This window comes from Coturnix japonica, chromosome Z (genome assembly GCF_054131305.1).
Source record: "Coturnix japonica strain WE chromosome Z, WE-NBRP24, whole genome shotgun sequence".
NCBI classification, from domain to species: domain Eukaryota; kingdom Metazoa; phylum Chordata; class Aves; order Galliformes; family Phasianidae; genus Coturnix; species Coturnix japonica.
The window spans coordinates 38,813,001-38,832,669 of record NC_140702.1 but is presented as its reverse complement, the minus strand read 5'-3'; the positions used below and the strand labels follow the sequence as shown (position 1 = coordinate 38,832,669).

General features: G+C 39.1%; 1 protein-coding gene across 3 annotated transcripts in view; it reads left to right on the top strand.

The window, feature by feature from the left end:
* The window catches only part of PCSK5 (proprotein convertase subtilisin/kexin type 5), a 246,399-nt gene that overhangs the window by 106,361 nt on the left and 120,369 nt on the right, over nt 1-19,669 (top strand). For all 3 annotated transcript variants that reach the window (XM_015849157.3, XM_085529930.1, XM_015849159.3), the window contains exon 8: nt 14,071-14,283. In XM_015849157.3, coding sequence (XP_015704643.2) covers nt 14,071-14,283 — 213 coding nt within the window. The remainder of the gene's footprint in view (nt 1-14,070; nt 14,284-19,669) is intronic.

The window sequence follows — 19,669 nt, the reverse complement described above, 5'->3', positions numbered from 1 at the left end:
TCAAATTATTGTTATTTTTATGGTTTTGCTTCTATTTCATTTTATTAACTCCTTTTTCTGCCCAAGGTTACTTATTTGTAGTTCAACAAAAGCATAGATTCATTGAATAGTTTGGCTTGGAAGAGATCTTAAAGTCCATCTAGTTCCAGCCCCCACTGCAAATGGGTAGAAACACCTTCAATGAGACCAGGTTGTCCAAAACTCCATCCAGCCTGGCCTTGAATGCCTTCAGGGATGGGGCATCCACAGATTATCTGGGCAAACTGTTCCAGTGCCTCTTCACCCTTTAAGTGAAGAATTTCTCCCAACATAATCTGATATAAACCTACTATTTTTTAGTTTAAAACTGTTATCTCTACATTCTCTAACAAAGAGTCCCTCTCCAGCTTTCCTGTAGGCCCCCATCAGATACTGGAAGGCTGCAATAGCATCTTCCCAGAGCCATCTTTTCTTCTGGCTGAATAACTTATCAGTCTGTTTTCACAGGAGAAATGCTCCAGCTCTTTATGAGCTGCAAGTGCATACTGCTGGCTCCTGTTCAGTGTTTCATCCCCCGCTACCCCCAAATTCTTCTCCTCAAGGCTTTTGTCTACCCATTGAGCACTCAGCCTGTTCTTAAGACTGTGATTGCCTTGGCCCAGCTACAGCACCTTGTACTTGTCCTTGTAGAACTTCATGAGATTCGCAGGGTCCCATCTTTCAGTCCTGTCAAGATTGCTCAGAATGGTGTCCCTTTCCTCTTGTGTGTCAATTCACCACTCAGCTTGTCATCCAGAAACAGACTTAAGTATTTCCACAAATCTGGAATTTTTTTATAGTTCTGTTTGTGAAATCCTTTTCATCTCTTCAAATGAAATAAGTGTTATCTTTAAAACTTGCACAAAACTCAGATTTTTTTAATTTTATTTATTTATTTATTTACTTACTTACTTATTTAATTATTTATTTATTGAAGACCATAGTGATAAGGAAAACAAAACTTAATCTTCAATTTTCATTTTTAAAATGTAATACAGACTGAAAGGTTGTAAATTTCAATTTCTTAAAAGACTTAGATCTCACACCAAAAATAACTTCAGGATGAAGTTCACACAAGTATGCTTTTCAGTACACTTTCTGTATTTCTTTACACAGTCCTAAGATGTGTCATTTTAAAAGATGAGGCAAATGGGCAAAGAGGAGACAAATTATTCCTTTGTTTGAATATTCCTAAAATCAGGTCGTTATCCAAGGTAATGACCAGATACTCTGCCAAACACACATTTCCCTAAGCAGTCACAATAAGTGTGCAAATAAAAAGAAGCAGACAAAAATGTCTTTTACACTGTGTACTGTTCTTGACCTTTATCCTTTGGATATATTGAATTGGGTAAGAGTGTTACGTGCAGTGTCTGTGCTGTGAAGTAACACTGTTACAGAAAAAAAATTGTTAGGATCTTTTCTCGGATCTACACACAGATTCAAGACTGATACTGTTCATTTACGGTGCAAATACAAACACAACTGGATATTATTGTAAAAGCAGAACAGACAAGAGAAAGGTCAGGATTTTTTAAAAGAATTTGAAAAATAAATTATACTTTGGTTAATTAGGAAAATGAAAAGTGATGTGGATAATAACTTTGATTAGAATGTAGTTAAATTTTTGGGTTTTTTTAACTGTATTAAGCAATTAAAAGTGAATGGATGCAACAGCCAGCCACAGCTTCTTACTGCTTGCTGAGAGATCCTTGGGATCCTTGAAAAAAAATGTATAGTTTGTCTTTAGCACATGTTATTCCAATTAACAGCTCATGTAAGGTGTTTTAGAACCATTATTATTTTTAAATCTGCTGAGCTAGTATGCTTACTTCTTCCAAATCCCTCATGAAATAACAAAGATAAATGAGTCTACAGTTTTTCTTTGAAGTTCCACTGGGACACCACATGCCCTACGTTGAAAAAGACAAATCTATTTAGAGAAAGTATACTGTGTAGTAACTGAGTTTATGAAATGAAAACCTAAACCTCAAATTAAAAATACTTGCAAAATTCTTTCTAGAATCCAGGTAAAAGAAAAGAAAGCCCATTTTTAAACCTGTCTTGAGTACCATTATTTTCTGTCATCCTTTTTTTGTTTAATTACATCAAATTTGCATACCTGAGTTCAGATGGACACGCTGGAGACTTTGCTATCAAACAATTTCTGTGCAAATATGAAAGCTGCCTTTGTATTATGCTTCAGGCTGACAAAGTTCTTCTCTTGGAAATGGTGTACTCATAACAGTGGAAATTTCTGGAAGCTTGTGTAGTAAATACTATGCATTAGAAGTTGTAGATGTAATAATTACAAAAACAATTCCATTATAAACATGTAGTGTGGCAGTATGAAGAGCCATATGTCCAAAATGACATATTCAAGAAAAAAAATAGGTGTCATATCTCACCCTGTGTTAAGGACAGGCATAGCACGATAAAACATGACTGTGGCCAATTCATGTAACCAGATTTTTCTGGATCTGAGACAAAAGGGAGAATACAAAAGTTCTCTTTTAATTCAAAAAGATGAAAGCAAAGTGACTGAATTTTTAGACATCTGCTTGCAAATCACAGTCCATAAGCACAATGCTGTAAGCACTGTAGAGACACATTCTTATTCTTGACTCTGGGACACAGAATTTGAACTAGTTCATTTATGTTCATATAACAAAGCCTTCTCATTTAGATCCATTAAAGGTAATTGATAGAGTAATGCATTTCAGACTTGTTCTCTCACTGCTGTTTGATGAAGACTCTGTGGTCAATTTTCTGGAAAAGGTGATCCTTTTCTTATGTTTATGAGGAACCATTCTCCCAGCATCTCACCAGCTGCATGCTTAACATTATTTTTTGTGCAGTACTCATAGGGTAGTCCGAATAAGTGGCAGGGCACTGATACAACCTATGAGGGCAGACAAGCAGTGAAATCTACATGGGAAGTTTTGGCTTTCTGCCTGCATCAGCATAGGGGCCTTCATCTTATTGCCATGACTCCATTCTGTTTAGCAGGCTGGACACAAGCCAAAATGTTTGATGGACATTAATGATCATATGCTGTGTGGCTGAACCTCTTGTGAGAACTCGGCTTGGTGCCTTCCCTCCCATCATCAGTGCCCCTTCTTATCTCTCTCGCTTCACCAACTTTGGCTGCAGATTGTGTTCAAAGTGTTTTCAGGAAGCAGAAGGCTCCTTTACAATTGCTAAGCAAGCCTCATCTTCGATGCATGGGAGAGAAAGTGAAGAAAATGGAACAGAAGGAGAGGCAAAAGGAAAAAAGAAAGAAAAGTTCACAATTTTAATATTACTATTCCTACTACTAAATGCTTTTACTTCAAATTTGAAAGAGATTGCTCACACAATTTGCTGCCAGTGCTGTGTCACGTATACTTTTCCTTTAAATTTATTGGAAAATGCTTTTGGTTTCTCCTGTCTTCACATCTCTGCATCATTATAAAAAGGATGCAGTGTACATGCAAAGAGGAGTTTTTCCATTCAGTTTTGCTAGAGCACTGAATGGTACAAATAAGAGATAGCAATTTCTGCAAAGAAAATTCTAAGCAAATGTCACAAAATAATTCCCAAGTGGTTTTCATTTTATGCGTTAAAATATTGTGCTGCACAGAGGCTAATACTGTGTTTTTTAAACTATGTGTTATGTTTGTAACCCTGCATGTCTGTAGTTTGTGACTGAAAGAACATGTAGTTGTGTATGTTAAACTCAGATCACACACACTTCTGCACGCATAAGAGCTCCTGCACAGTTCTTATGAGTTGGTCAAAACTTACTTGCTGAAAATTAAGTCAGAATTAATGCTGTGCTTGGGTTAAGGACATGGGAAATGCATCCAGTATGCTTATGTAACCTGATGCTAGGTCCTGGCATTTATAAATTATGTGTATTGCATATATTCTTTGCATATATGTGCTGTGTATGGCTAGAGTATCTGTGATGATTTATGTGATATCGTGTTATCTTTAACATACAAAGTTAAACTTCCGGTGTTTTTGTACGGTAGTTGGGAATTGACTATATAGGAAAATTGGAAAAGTGGTGTTGAGTTTTAATATTGCTATTCTGCTTTCTGACATCCTGAAACACGGTACTGTTGGATAGAAATACTCATATTTCTAACTAAAGAAAAGTCAGTTACGAGTCCCAGCCTTCGTAGTAAAGCCAGATCTGCAAAATTTCATCAAATTATTATTGCAACAACATCCCCATTTTCTTGATTCACTTTTTATCTGAGGAATTGTGTACGTGTAAGTGCTTGCCTTGTCTGAAATCTGTTGCATCCACAGCTGTGGAAATCACTAACTACCTTCAATATTAAAAATCAGTGTCTTATTGCTCATTTAAGTTTGTTAGTTTCCTTTCCACTGCACAGTCCCATTGCTGTTGTGTTTATTGTGCATATTATGGTGTTAAAAATCTCCACCTGTAAGTAATTATACATTTTGGCCAAGTGATCTCTCAAATAAATTAAGTTGGAGCATAGGGACATAAGGCAGGAAATGACCATGTAAGTCATCCAGTACAGTTCTCTGCTATCGCAGGCATCTTGTCTTGTAAATATGTTCAGCAATTTCTATTTTAAAATGATTGAGAAAAAAATTCCCCTGTTTCTGTTGCAAAACATTTTCACAGCCAAGACTAATCTATTTTTTAGACTTTTTTCTAAGTTATTATATAATCTAAATTAAGCCAGATTTACCCACATGCAGTGTTTGCCTCTTTGTTGCTGTGCCAAAACTATACTTTCACTTAAATAGCTTTTCTCATATCTTTTTTAAAATTCTGATATATTTATAGTCCACAATTGTATCCTCTCTAAGCCTTTATTTTGCTGTGCTACACAAAACACTCTCACTTTTAAAATCCAAACTGTCCATCTCCCTGATCATCAGTGATGCTTCTCTCCATATACTTCCACTTGAATTCTTTTCTTGAATTACAACAATAATTAGTAGATTCATTAACATTTTTATTAATCTCCAAATTACTTAATATCTTTGTTACAACATTATAATATTCTACTCATGCAATTTTCTTAATCCCCATGAGCCCTGCAGCACAGCTCATTCAGTACAGCCATTTCCACCTTCACTTTGCTGTTACATTAACCTTCATTTTCTTTTATTTCATCATTGATTTTTTGAGGGTCCATTACTTGTTTCTATAGAAACCAGATAGACTGGTTCTAATTTGTTTATCTGCATAAAGTAAGTTAACAGATATATCTGGATTCCAAAACAAAGAGAACATTGCATTTTAACTCACATTGACTCCGCTCCTCAAAATCCTTTATAAAGCTTTGACCAATAGTATTTTATATATTCCGTTTCCTTCTGTTATTCATGATTTTCAAACCACAGTTCATTCCTATAGTTCTTTTCTGAAACTCTTTCTGCTTCCCAGCATAACTTTAAGTGTGGGGAACAGAAGTTATAGCTCCTCTGCACAGGGGTAGTATGGTTTCCCTGTTTCCTTCACATACTTATATTCATTCTGCTTAGAGATCCAGCAATCAGACAAAGTTTTAGGGAAGCTCGTAGCCAGCTGGTTATCTGCCATGACCCTAAGCTCCCTTTCAGAGTCAGTGCTTTCCAAGAATTTGTTCATCGTGCATGTGTTACCTACAGACTTCATTTCATTACATGTGTCTTGTATGTATATGTTAGTACACTTCAATGCTTTTGCAAACATGATTTATACTTGATGCGATTTAGTTTTCTCCTATCTGAGACTGCCTATCAAAATCAGGTTAAGTGATAAGATCGGCATATCATTAAGCTAATAATATTTCTTTGATCTATCTAGTTTGCACCTAGTTGGCAACTTCCAGCATTCAGTCAACACAGAGTTAGTGATACCACTTTTTAGTAAATTAAACAATTTGGGCTCAGTAATGCCTGGGTGAATTATGAGATTATGCATTTTATTTTCATTTGGAAATACACAAACAAAACTAATCTTACAATTCCTCTCCTTTGCTTTGCATAGGCATTGACCTTTTCTACAGGTAGTCAATGTGTGTAGTATGAAAAAAAGAATATGCAAAAGAAGAAATAATGTACCAGAAATGTTCTTACATTACATTCACTGGAATATACATGTCCTAAAGGGCAGGAAAATTTGGATTGAAAGTTACAGGAAAATATACCTCAAAATGTCCAGTTTCCTTACAATGTCACAAAGTGTACTGGAAACCAAAACTGTTTAGTTACCTCATCCATTCTCACACATGTATGGAAACTGTTGTAGCAAGCCAGAACAGCATTACAGCTTTTGGACTAGTTGTGCAAAGTATCCTCTGGTTTTGCAAGCTCTACCTGGAACAGGTGATGCAGCTGAACATGAAAACCCACAGCATTCACAGTGTGAGATAAATCATAGTTTTGAATGCCAATACTCAAAAACAGCTTTGGTAAAATGAATCTCTTTCCATATACTTGAAGTATGTGCATTTTGAAGAGTGCATTTATGAAATGTTAAACTAGTTATCTTATGTGGGCTTATTTCCTTTCCTCTTATAAGGAGCTGAACAACAGCAAAATCTATGCAATTCTTTGTGTCATGTGGGAAAACATAAATATTGTGTGTGTGTGTGTGTGTTCGTGTTTGTGTTTGTGTAGAGTTTGACATAAGTTTAAGGTACAAAACCATAAGGGCTGTGACTGTGCGCTGAGTTTGTTTCTACTTTCTAAAGAAATGCTACTAGGAAATGAGCTGCCCAAAGCCATTACCACAGTCCTCAGACTGCAGAGGTAGGTGTGATGCAGCTTTATTTTTTGTTCACCTGCTTAAAAGAACAGTATTTCCAGAAAATACCTCAAAAGTTCTGTAGACGTCTGAAATCTGCTATAAGGGAGAGCTGAAGTAATGATTGAAACAACAGTTACGTGGATCTGATAAGTATTACCTCCTCTCCATAGGGTTTAGTCAAATGGCAGTGTAAAAGTAGTGAGAACTGCCTAGGTCATCTCCATGACTGAGTGTTTGCATGTGAGATCTATCTGTTATCTAGTCCTAACACAGAACCTTTCTTACATGGTGCTGGTTCTTTGGCTTAATATGTAGAGACAATTCTCCCTGTCACTAACTAGAGACTCCTCATGTAACAGAAATCCTGGAAAACCTAGCTCTTGTTTGGTCACAAGTGTTCATAATTTGCAACTCGCTTTACCCCAGGAACTATATCAGCAACAATAATAGTAATAATGATAAGGAGAGATAGCTTAAACCAAAACTGTGATTCATGCAGCCTTGTAGCTGGCTCTATTTTGTTTAGGAAAATGGGAAATTCATTCCAACATTCCACAGGTTCAGATTTCAGGTTTCAGCCAACACTTCTTTTGGTTGCACTTTAAGCACTAATTATAGCTCTGTGGGGAATAACTTGGAGCTGTTTAAGCTGTTGTTCTAGTGAAGAGTAAAATAAAAAATCCATGACATGCAAGGATACATGTTGCAATGTTCCACTGATATATCCCAGTAATTACTGTGTTATTGCATAGATGCTTGAGGTTATTCAATACATTCTCTTTAGTGCACACATTGAAGTATTTTCGTGCTTCAGTATTGTAAAAGTGTCAGATCATGTTAGTTAATAAAATACATTTTGTTGTGATTATTTTTTCTCTATAAAAAATTGGTTTAGAAGTACTCAAGAGGTTTAGTTGCATTAGCAACTTACCTTTTCAACAAGTTAAGTTAATTGCTTCTTGTTTTAAGTGATAGGCTTTTGCGTGGTATGAATATTGCACATATGCTTGTTCCAGACCTAGGAAATTCTTCCTTCACTTTGTAGTTTCTCTAACAAGAAAAACAGGAATGCTATTACACAAACATGGGACTAACGTTTAAGCATTTCCTTAAGTATGCATTTTTTATTTATGTCCACCTGCTAGGTTTACCACTCATATTGTCATAGAGATTATAGGAATACATTTTATTGAATCGATACCCAAATGTGAATTTTCCTGAAAGCATGCATACCTTAGCAGAATTCATGGCCTCTGATTTTTCTCCTTTTGTTTATGGTCTTTTTTCTTCCTCTTCTTGATAGCCAGAGAGGCTATCAAATAGAATGGAATAAGAAATAATCTGTTTGACTGTATTTTGATAGGACTTCAAAGTTTTTGCCTAGGGCTCTCAGCTTGCTGTTATCTCTGCTGGAGAGATGCCTGCTTCAGAGTGAGAGTGCTTCGCAGACTACAGAAGAGCCAGATAGTTTTTAAGCATGGTGTGCCAGACTGTATTTTTCATTTCCAAATTAGAGGTTAAGTGTGCTGGTAGAAACTCAGTGGGAGCTGGGAGATGCTGCATCTCAACAGAAAAATGTTGCCACTCAGCAGATTGGCAGTACTTTGACTCTGCACAAGGCAGTGATATCCAGCTCCCATACTGTGCAGAAATCCTTGGAAGCTGGCAGCAAGGAGATGTTGTCTCTTACAAGTGCATTTCTCAGGATGCTGTGTTCTGTGATGCCTATCCCTATGGTGACTGCACTGAAAACCATGCCTGCATACTTGTTTTTTTTAGGTCCCCAGAGAGCTGACCTACGTTCTAGAACTTCAGTTACAAGCATTTCCACTTAAGGAATTTGTTTTTAAGGAAGAGTTCTTACCATGGGCTTACTTCTTTGTGCTTCCACATCAGGATCAATCTCACTTCCCAGCAGTAGTTTTTGTTATTGTAGGCATTAAGTAATTGTAGAACAATACTACTGAAAGCAGGGGAAATTAAATGTTTAGATGCTAGCCATGGATAAGGTTCTCTTCATTATTTAGTTGCATGATGTGTTTTGTGCTTGTGATTGTAGGGTTTCTAACATACTGCTGCCAATTTATCTCTCACTGGCTGCAGCTCCCATACCTCTAATTACTCTGAGTTCAGCATTTCTGTCCTCTGCTCCTTCTAACTTACCTTCTCCATTGGTAAATTAGATCGCTTCCATGAAGACAGAAAAACTCACCATATAACAGGGAGGGCTGATGGGGTGTTCAGTTCCTGCCCTACATCATGGCAGGAAAACATCAGAATCTGAAAGCTGGATTAAGGCAGCTTGAATTGTAAAGCAGTGAATGAATGGCCAGTCTAAACTTTGTAAAACAGCGTGAATAAATCTTGCTTTACTGGCTCAAACTGCAGCTTGTAGATGGAAACTGTTTTTATTAGATGGAAGCATGCTGGAAACCGTATGCAGATATGTGGCCTGCTGGTCGTCCTTAGACTGAAGTGTAAAGGCCTCAATCTTGCAATGGTACATGCCAGTACCAGTAAGGCATTCAGTCAGAGAGATGTGTTTTATAGGTATACACATACATATACACACACACGCACTTGGAGTGGTGGATGTTCTTTTAATAGTGTTAGGAAATTCTGCAGATGTCATTACAAAAATGTTCATACTGGCTCTGGTTCTTGGCAGACTGACCCTTCCGTGCTGTTGAATTGGGGGAAAAAAAAAAAAAAAAGAAAAAAAGAAAGAAAGAAAAAAAAAAAAGAAGAAAAGAAAAGAAAAAGCTTTTATATCACTTACCTCCTTGCAACTTGCTGACCAAGGAAAAGGAGGAACTAGCAGGAAAAAAAAATGGGAATTCCCTGCAGTTCTTGTGCTGTGCTTTTGCAGGTGCAGTCTTTGCCTTGGGCTCTTTTTATCAATGACATGAGTCCATTTCATTTCCAGTCAGCTGCATGTGGAGAACACTAACATTGCCCAAGAAATGTGCTAGAAAATTGGACTAAGTCAGTAGATCAGTAGCAAGTCTTAGATGTCTGTGAAACACTTCATTTCAAAATGGATCATGTGATTTTTATTTTTTTTATTATTATTATTATTATTTTAGTCATCTGGCATTTTAAGCAATGTAAGAGAACAGACAAAACAAAAGGAGACCATTTCATAATGGTGTGGTTCACTGAAATGCAAAAGTGCAGTTACAGACCTTGCAGAGTCTGTAAGAGGGAATTGGTAGCTACTGCTGCAAATTATAGAGCAGACACAACACAGCCTAAGGAGAGAGGCAATTTTTAACAACATGGGAGAAGCACTGAGTGTAGTTTGCTCTGCACCCTTTCCACCCTCGTCCATACCTCTGCTACAGTTCTCTAGCTGTTTTAGCTTCATCCAAGTTGTACCCATATGGTCTGTAAATGCACCTTTGCTTTTCAGTAATAAATGGCTTCTTTGGCAGCTTAAGGCTTGACTTTTCATCTTGACACCCTTGGGCATCTGGCAGATGACAGATGATAGATTTAGACAAACAGTAAAATCTGCAGAGTGCATTACATGTATGTTTATCTTAACTTTGTAACATACTCCAAATGTTATTTAACTTCATGTATTGAAAGGAGACTAATTGGGAAAGGCATTCACATACAGTAGGACAGCTGATGCTGTTGCTCTAATTACTTGTTTGGTATAGTTACTAGCAGGTTTATAATTTCCTGAGCATGACTGGGTCTATTGAATTAAAGTGGGGTGTTTGGAAACATGGAGAAGGAGGAAACCAATTGCAGTTTAACAATAGACAGTAAATGTAAACCAGAACTTATTTACTTGATATATTATTTTGGTCACGTCAAATTTAGTCTTGAGGAGGTTGCTGTTTGCTTTGCCAAATGCCTTTTAAGAGTGAGATATTTAGCATGTTTTCTGCACTGTAGGTAATGCTGTTTTCTGTGAAAAGATGTTCAGTGGCGCAGTGTGCTAGGGAATGGTGATCCTTTCTGTGTACTAGTAAATACCCTTTTCCATTAGTGAGTGAACCTGGTACTTTTTACTGCAGTGACATAGATGTCGATACCTAATATGTTTACAGGTGACATCAGTTTGTAATAAATACATGTTATTAGTTGTTCAAGAAAACAAACAAACAAACATTGCCCTGCAATGAAATGTTTGTGGTTTGTTTTTTGTTTTGTTTTTTTTTGCACGAGTGGGACAAATCATGTTATACTTTTGTCTGCAGACTTATCAGCCAAAACCAGCTGAGGCTGATCGGAAAAAAAAAAAACCAAAAAAACAACAAAGATTCTGTACGTGACCCCCAGAATGGATGTCACAATTGACAGACAAGCCAAAACTACTGTTGAGGAGACAAAATGAAAGCAAATAATGAAGTACTGCTGCAAAATACTGTTAGCTAATTGCAAGAGGTGATGGGAGCAATTTGAAGCAAAACCAGTAAAAATCAAGAAGGTTCAGATAAAAGTGTAGAGAAACAGCAGTCTGTTGTTAGTAAAAACCTCCTTTCCATTTTCTACAGATAAGCAGAGGGCCCTAATTTCTGTCTCCCTGGACTCCTGGGATAATATGTAGGTTACTCCAGAAGTATTGCCTCCTATTTATTTCCATGGAAGTTGCAACAAAAACAGTACAATAATAGTGTTTGATAGAGCAAATTTGCAGCTGCAAAACACTAGTTTTCAACATAGTCACCGCCATTAGCCATGCATTTTTAACAGCAATAAACAAGAGCCTGCATTCTGTACTTGTAATTATCTGCACAAGTAGAGGTGATACATGTCGCTGTCACTACTGCTGAAATGCACCACCCACAACCATGTTCACATCCCCCATTTAGTCTTGAGAAGTGTTCACCAAATGTCAGTGAATGTCAATGGCTGCAATTTTTTCTACACTGGGGAGGAATTCCATGACATGTCTTTGCTTCATAAGCACTTCTCTGTCAAATTCTGTTTTGTCAGACTGCCCTTCTGCTGGCATTTGTTGCATGACAACAAAGTGTAATGGGATATTGATGGGGACGTTCAACCTCTACTGCAATACCACCAACATCCACCTTTGATGTCATGAACAGACATAATAAAATAGTAGGCATTACCTTTGGAGCAGTCCTCATAAATCAGTAAATATACATAAACTGTTTCTCACTTCTCAGACTCATGTCATCAGATGTTTTCAGGATGGAGTATTAAATGAAGTAAAGATATTAAAAGGGAGATGACTAGACAGTAGAATGAAAGAGAACTGGTTTGCAAACTGGTTCCTGCCTTGTGCGGTTTCAAAGCACATACCACTGACTTCAGACGGTTCTGAATCAAAATCTTCCAGCTAAAAGATGCAGGCAGAACAAGAACCCCAAAGCAAAATGGGTTTTGATTTCTCAGGAGCTCATTATGTAGGAAAAGGGAGCTATGGGAATAGAACACTTTAGAAAGCTTTTCTTTAAAACAGTAAAAATGGTGCTATTTTGCATCATTTGATCCATGTAGTAGTAAAGATCAATTAAAGGAAAAGAAAGAAGTTGAAATAGTTACATTTCTCAGCTGGTCAGGCTGATATTGTCTGGAGAATGTGGATTTCATAATACATTTAACTTGGCACCCTGGAATTTTTTTCTCCGCTTGAAATGTTTTTTTAATGAGAAGTTGCATTTTAGAGACATAACCTTATGTAAACACTAGCCAGGAGAATTTGATATTTAACATATTTTGCTGGAGAGAAGAGTCTTTCCAGGTTCTTTACTTTTATTAAACTCACAAAATGGAATTCATCAACAGTTGAGAACTCAAGCTTGGATTGTGAACTGTGAGGGGTTTTTGTCTTACATTGATGTAGGTTCTCATCACAAAATGCCATAATGAAACCTCTCTGTAAATACGGATTAAATTAATCTCTGAATTGGTAATTGTTTAAGGCTGACCTAGTGGATGTCCTACAGTTGACTTTATTTTATTTGTGGTACACAATTTCGCTCTGTCTAAACAAACAACATGACCAAGTCATCAATTGTGCACAGGAAGTTATGTTATATGCCATAAAACATGAATGTATCGTGCACAGAGATGGGCCTACCACTTAAACAACCGAGGTAGATATTGTGTGATGTGTTACACAGAAATGAAATTTAAATGAAAATGTTACTTTGTTACTTAGAAGGATATTCCTTTGCTTGACAGAATGTCCTATGAAAGAAGGTAGCAGTTTGTAGCCTAATCAAACAAGTTTAAAATTTAATTCACCAGCATGAAAGGTACAAATATAAACCAGGAAATGTTTGTGTTACAAAGAGTTTTAGTTTCAAGTGTGCTATGGGTCCTGGGTGTCCTGGTGGACAACAGGTTGGCCATGAGCCAGCAGTGTGCTCTCATGGCCAAAAAAGCCAATGGCATTCTGGGGTGCATTAAAAAGAGCGTGGCCAGCAGGTTGAGGGAGGTGATCCTCCCCCTCTACTCTGTGCTGGTAAGGCCTCATCTGGAGTACCATGCCTTGTTCTGGGCTCCCCAGTGCAAGAAAGACAGGGATCTCTTGGAAGGAGTCCAGTGGAGGGCCACAAAGACGGCGAAGGGCCTGGAGCATCTCCCCTGTGAAGAAAGGCTAAGTGAACTGGCTCTGTTTAGCTTGGAGAAAAGAAGACTGGGACGGGACCTGATCCAGGTCTATAAAGATCTGAGGTGTGTGAGGCAAAGTGGGGAGTTCAGACTCTTTTCAGCAGTGTGTGGAGACAGGACAAGGGGAAACGGTCAAAAACTGGAGCATAGGAAGTTCCACATGAATGTGTGCTAGAACTTCTTTATGGTGAGGGTGACAGAGCACTTGAACAGGCTGTCCAGAGTCTCCTTCTCTGGAGATATTCAAGACCTGCCTGGATGCCTGCCTGTGCGACCTGGTGTAGGGAACCTGCTTTGGCAGGGGGGTTGGACTCGATGATCTCTGGAGGTCCCTTCCAACCCCTACGATTCTGTGATTCTTTTCCTGTTTCAACTCAGTATGTTTTAATATCTTCTCTGAGTTTTCAGCACATCTTTTTTAATAAGGCAGCACAGTGTAGGTGTTGAGCAACAAATTGGCACTGTAGAAAACTTGTTTCTAAAGCTGTGTTCATCCTACTTATTTTCTGAATTATATTTATGTCTAATTCTCAATTCTGCTAAATCTTGTTTTTATTTCAGGTTCTTCTCAGTGAGATAGCTTGTTTTAGTGTCTTTCTCATATTAGATATATTTTGTGGACAAATGCCTGCTTATTAAACATGTGATGGGGAAGAATTATTATTCAGATCTTTTCTGCTATTTCCAAACAGGGACGAAGAGGCTTAGGGTCAGTCTTTGTTTGGGCATCTGGAAATGGTGGAAGGAGTCGAGACCACTGCTCCTGTGATGGCTACACCAATAGCATCTACACTATCTCCATCAGCAGCACAGCAGAAAGCGGGAAGAAGCCATGGTACCTGGAAGAATGTGCTTCCACGCTAGCAACAACATACAGCAGTGGAGAATCCTACGACAGGAAAATAGTATGTTTTTTGTTTTTCTTTTGTTGTATACTGATCTAAATGTTGCCCAAAGCCTTTTAGGGAGGGAAAGAGAAGTAGCTGATTTATACTAAATAATAGGTTGCTTTAGGGCAAAATAGATATGGAAAGTTTGACTTCATCCAGTACTTTAGATAGTGGCTCTCACCATACTTTCAGTTCCAAATCTGGTAGTTTGAAAGCAAGCTGTAAGTTGCAGCCTGAAGCAGTGCAGGTATATCTGGTTCATAGTAGACTTTTCCACTTAGTTATCTGCTGCCAGCTCTCAGTGGTGCTTTCAAGAATCCTATTGCTATTGACACCAAAACAATTTGTTTCATTACCAATATCTGGAAACCAAATGGGCCTAAGAACACATCCTTCTTTCTTTTTTTTTTAATTCAGTTATCATTAGTTTTTAAACTTATGTTAATAATACTCATATATGCATAACATACATATTATTTGTAGGCATTCTTACCTGCCAGTCTGTTTTCTCAGATTTCTTTGAATACAGCATCATTCTTCTCTTACATTCATTGACACTCAATTACTAGAAGCACAAAATTACAGTTGTAGAATGGCTTGAGTTGTAAGGGACCCACAAATATCAACTCCAGCTCCTGGCTCCACAAGGACCATCCAAAATCAAACCATATTTCTGAGAGTACTGTCCAAGAGCTTCTTGAACTCCTGCGGCTTGGTGCCATGACCACAGCCCTGAGAAGCTTGTACTAATGTTTGGCCACCCGCTGGTGCAGACCCTGTCCCTAACCCCCAGCTGCCCCTCCCCTAGCACAGTTCCTTGCCGTTCCCCTGGGCCCTGTCACTGTCACACAAAGCAGAACTCAACGCTGCCCCTCTGCTCCCTGTGAGGAGCTGCATCTGCCATCAGGCATTCCTCAGCCTGCCCTGCTCTGGCCTGAACAGACCCAGGAACTTGGGCCTCTCCTTGTACATCTTGTCATCTAGACCCTTAACCATCTTTATAACCCTCTGTTGGTTGCTCCCTAATAGTTGTGTGTGCTTCTTATTATTGTACAAAAACTGCACAACTGCACATAGGTTCAAATTGCTGCCTGCTCCTAGTAGCTGGTCTATTCTGTAAACAATTAAACTTGGTGATCATCTTTCCTGTGCTGCTTGTCATCCCATTCCTGAATAGACTGTGCATCCACTTTCATTTATGTTCTTATCTTAGATGGAAACTCAGAAATTGTTCTAACATTAAAATTTGTACAGTATGGTAAATTTGCATTTTAAATATTGAATGCAATAGATATACCTTTCAGTGATCAGTATACCAATCCTTTCAGCCTTTTAAACCATTGTATTACTTTTAATCTGGTTTGTTAATATTATCTGCTTTTTCAGATTCAGTGCTTTCAATATACTTATCCATTTACCCTTGTGTAATTATTAATTAGGTTTTTTGGTATTGTCTTATTCCTAGCTTGTTAATTCTAGTGTATAGTATACATTTTCATTTCTTCATACCTAAAAAACGAGGTGTCTTTTTTCGTTGTCATTTTTAGGTTTTTATCCCCCCCTCCGATGTTCTCTGAAGTACTGGTCTAACATTACCTTCTTTTGGTTGTTTGCACGTACCTCTCTTGGTGTCAGTGAAGAGTTAAAATTCTTGCAGTTATTTTTTTATTAGTGTCTGCTTTGACTTTCAGGATTCTGGGATGCTGGCCATGCCTTCTTGGATTCTTCCTTATTTTCAGATGATCTAATTTTTGTCTTATTCTGAGGTACCTCTTCGTTCCAGTAATTTTTCTGTTCTTTACTTCTCTCCACAGAAACCTTATCTTCTGTTCCTGGCATGTTTTTTATTCTCCTTGATAAATAACAATAATAAAGGAATTACTCTGTTTCCTAGTGGTTCTCACTTCTGTGGTTAAATTCCTTTTACTGCCCTTTAAAAGACCTTCACAAACTTACATACTTGTAAGTGAGACTAATATTATGTAAAGTCAACAGAGACCATTGTGACTCTCCAGGTTTGACTTCTTGCATATCCAAGTCTGTAGAACTTCCCTGATTCCTTCAAATGCAATAGTTGCGGTCAGTTGATCAGTAATTTTTACAAATATGCCTAATCTTTTATTCAAAATACAAAACATCCACTCAGATCTGGAGTAGGTAGTCCTAATTATGCATTATCATCTAAAAAATTTGCTGCCTGATCTCTAGCTAGCTTCAGTTTCCAGGCATTTGACATCTTTCTTTTAGAAAGAATAGCACTATTAGTTCCATCTTTAAAAATGAAGTTAAGCTTCTTGCATCATTCTGTGTAAAGCATGTTTTCTTAGGAACAGAATCACAGAATTGTAGGTCTTGGAAGGGACCTGTGGAGATCATCGAATTCAATGCCTCTGGTGGCGCAGTGGTTAAGGATGCCGCCTTGCAACACTGGGGCCCGGAGTTCGAATCCCCCCTGTAGCGCAAGTGGTAGAAGTGCCGATCTGCTACACAGAGGCTCGAATCCCGGGGGTTGGACTCGATGATCTCTAAGGTCCCTTCCAACCCGCACGAGACTATGATACTATGATGAAAGCAAGTTCCTACAGTTGGTTGCACAGGAAAGCATCAGGCAAGTTTCCTCTTCAGAGGAGGAGATTCTGTAACCTCTCTCGGTAGTCTGCTCCAGTGCTGTGTCAGCTTTACAGTAAAGAAGTTTTTCTTTATGTTCAGTTGGAATTTCTTGTGTTTCAGTTTGTGTCTGTTGTCCCTTTTTCTGTTACTGGGCACCACTGAAGAGCCTGACCCCATCCATCTGACCCCAGCCCTTAAGATATCTGTAAGCATTGCCAAAATCCCCTCTTAGTCTTCCCTTCTCCAATCTGAACTCTCCCAGGTCTCTCAGCCTTTATCCACACAAGAGGTACTCTTCCAGGACCCTAATCATCTTTGTAGCCCTTGGCCAGACTCCCCATTATTTTCCTGTCTTTCTTGAACTGAAGATCCCAAACTGGACACAGTCTTTCAGATAAAACCCCACCAGGGCAAAGTAGAGGGGGAGGATAACCTCCCTTAACTTGTTGCTTACACTTTCGTTAATGCACCCCTGGATACCACTGCCCTTCTTGGCCATGTGGGCCCACTGCCTTCTCTTGGTCAGCCTGATGTCCACCAAGACACCCTGCTCGTTATCCATAGACCTCCTTTCTGGCAGGTCAGGTCAGCCCCTATCTTTATATATGTGTGTGGTTATTACTCCCCAGGTATAGGACTGTACGCCCTTGTTGACTCATAAGGTTTCTCTCTGCTTAGCTATTCAGCCAGTCCTGCTCTTGCAGAATGGCAGCACAATGTTCTGATGTGTCAGCTGCTCCTCCCAGCTTTGTATCATCAGCCAAAATAAAATTCATTTTTTTTATTACAACACCTTCCAAGGCGTGGACCCCTCACTGGGGCAAACACATTCCAGTCTGTCCAGCCTTTGCAAAAAAGCTAAATAAACAAAAGGAGAGAGTTCTCCACATGGCTATCAGCAGCACCTCCAGAACAGTTTGTGTTAATGCACTGGGTGCCCCTGGCCACCTGTCTCTTCTGCTCCAGACTGGGAGATCTGAATCTGATTCCCTTTTGGTTGGCTGAGGGAAACAGAGGCCATCACCAGTTCCTTTAGACCAGCACTTGCCTTTTGCAAAGGATCCACTTCAACTGCTGTTCACATGGAACCATCCACCACTTTGGCCTTTAATAGTTTGTTTGAATAGCTGCTACTAACACCAAACTACTGCACCAGTGATGGCTTGACCAGGGCTGGCACCCCAGGCTTCTAGGCCACCAAACAACCCTCCTACTAGTCACAGTGTAGCCTGCATGGCTCCACATCACCAACAATGGCACCAAACATTTTCAGGGTTATTTGATTTGACATGTGAGTTGATATAAACTCCTTAACAGGTTATGACTTCTGTGGTCATTGTCCTGTGACTGTCTAGATCAACCAGCAACTTCTGTGTGCTCTGATGAACACTAGCATAGAGCACATTAAGCTCGCTTTCATTTCATTCCATAGCATTAGTCCTGCTTACCAAAAGTGGCCCAGCTCCACACCAGTGAGCTGAGTATCTTACCCACTGAAAGCCTGAGAATAGGTTGAGGTCATTTCAGCTTCAAGAACCCTGGTCATTCACTTTACTGGATAAAACTGCATTGCTATTGGGCAAAGAATGGCTTCAGAGCAGCCCTGAGGAGAATAATTTGAGAGTGCTGATTGATGAGAGATTCAGAATGAGCTGGCAATATGTACATGCATCACAGAAGGCCAATCATATTTTGGGTTGCATCAAAAGAAGAGTGACCAGCAGGTCAAGGCACGTGATTCTGCCTCCCTTCTCTGGTCTCGGGAGACCCCATCTGGAGTACCCCATCCAGTTCTGGATCCCCCAAAAACAAGGAGGAGATGAAGTTGTTGGAGCAAGTCCAGAGGAGAGCCATGAAGATGATCAGAGGGCTGGAGAACCTCCCCTATAAAGACAGGCTGAGAGAGCTGCGGCTCTTCAGCCCCTAGAAGAAAAGGCGCTGGGGGGACGTTATAGTGGCCTTCTAGCACCTGAATGGGGCCTACAGGAAAGCTGGGGAGGGACTGTTTATAAGGGCATGTAGTGACAGGATGTGGAGAAATGGCTTTCAGCAGGAACAGAGTAGATTTAGGTATTAGGAAGATATTCTTTACTGTGAGGGTGGTGAGACAATGAAATAGGTAGCCCAGTGAGGTTATGGATGCCCCCTCCCTGGATGCATTCAAGGCCAAGCTGGATGGGACTTGGAGAAACCCAGTCTAGTGGGAGGTGTCCTTGCCTGTAGCTGGGAGTTGGAACTACATGACTTGAAAGGTCCCTTCCCACCCAAATCATTCTATGATTCTGTGATTCTATGTCAGCTATCCTGAGGGAAACTGAAAATTTTGGAGAGAACCGGACAACCGATTTCTACAGCAGGAGCACTACAGACCTCCTCTGGACATTCCTCCACCTTTGCTAGATGCACAGATGCACTTGGAAATGTGCATCTGTGATTGCCACCTCAATTCTCCTGTATTTATACAGTAAATCTCACTGGGAACTATAAGCCTCATTGTTAACATTACATGTCCATCACTGTGTGTAAGTCACTTTCAGAGCTGCTGCCTCTCTTTTTCAGATTTGCTGCATGGGGCACAGGTGAGAAGGTAGTTATGGTCTCTTTCTTACACTATTTGACACCAGTGGTACTAGTTCAGCTTCACTGTTGACTAGTCCTCATCATCACTTTCTCTGATGTTTGTATGGATGCAGCATTTATCAAACAATGTTGGTGTTTTCACCAAGCTTTGTGTCATGATAAGGGCAAGAACCAAATCTTAGCATGCCAGATAAGAAACAACGTAGAATAT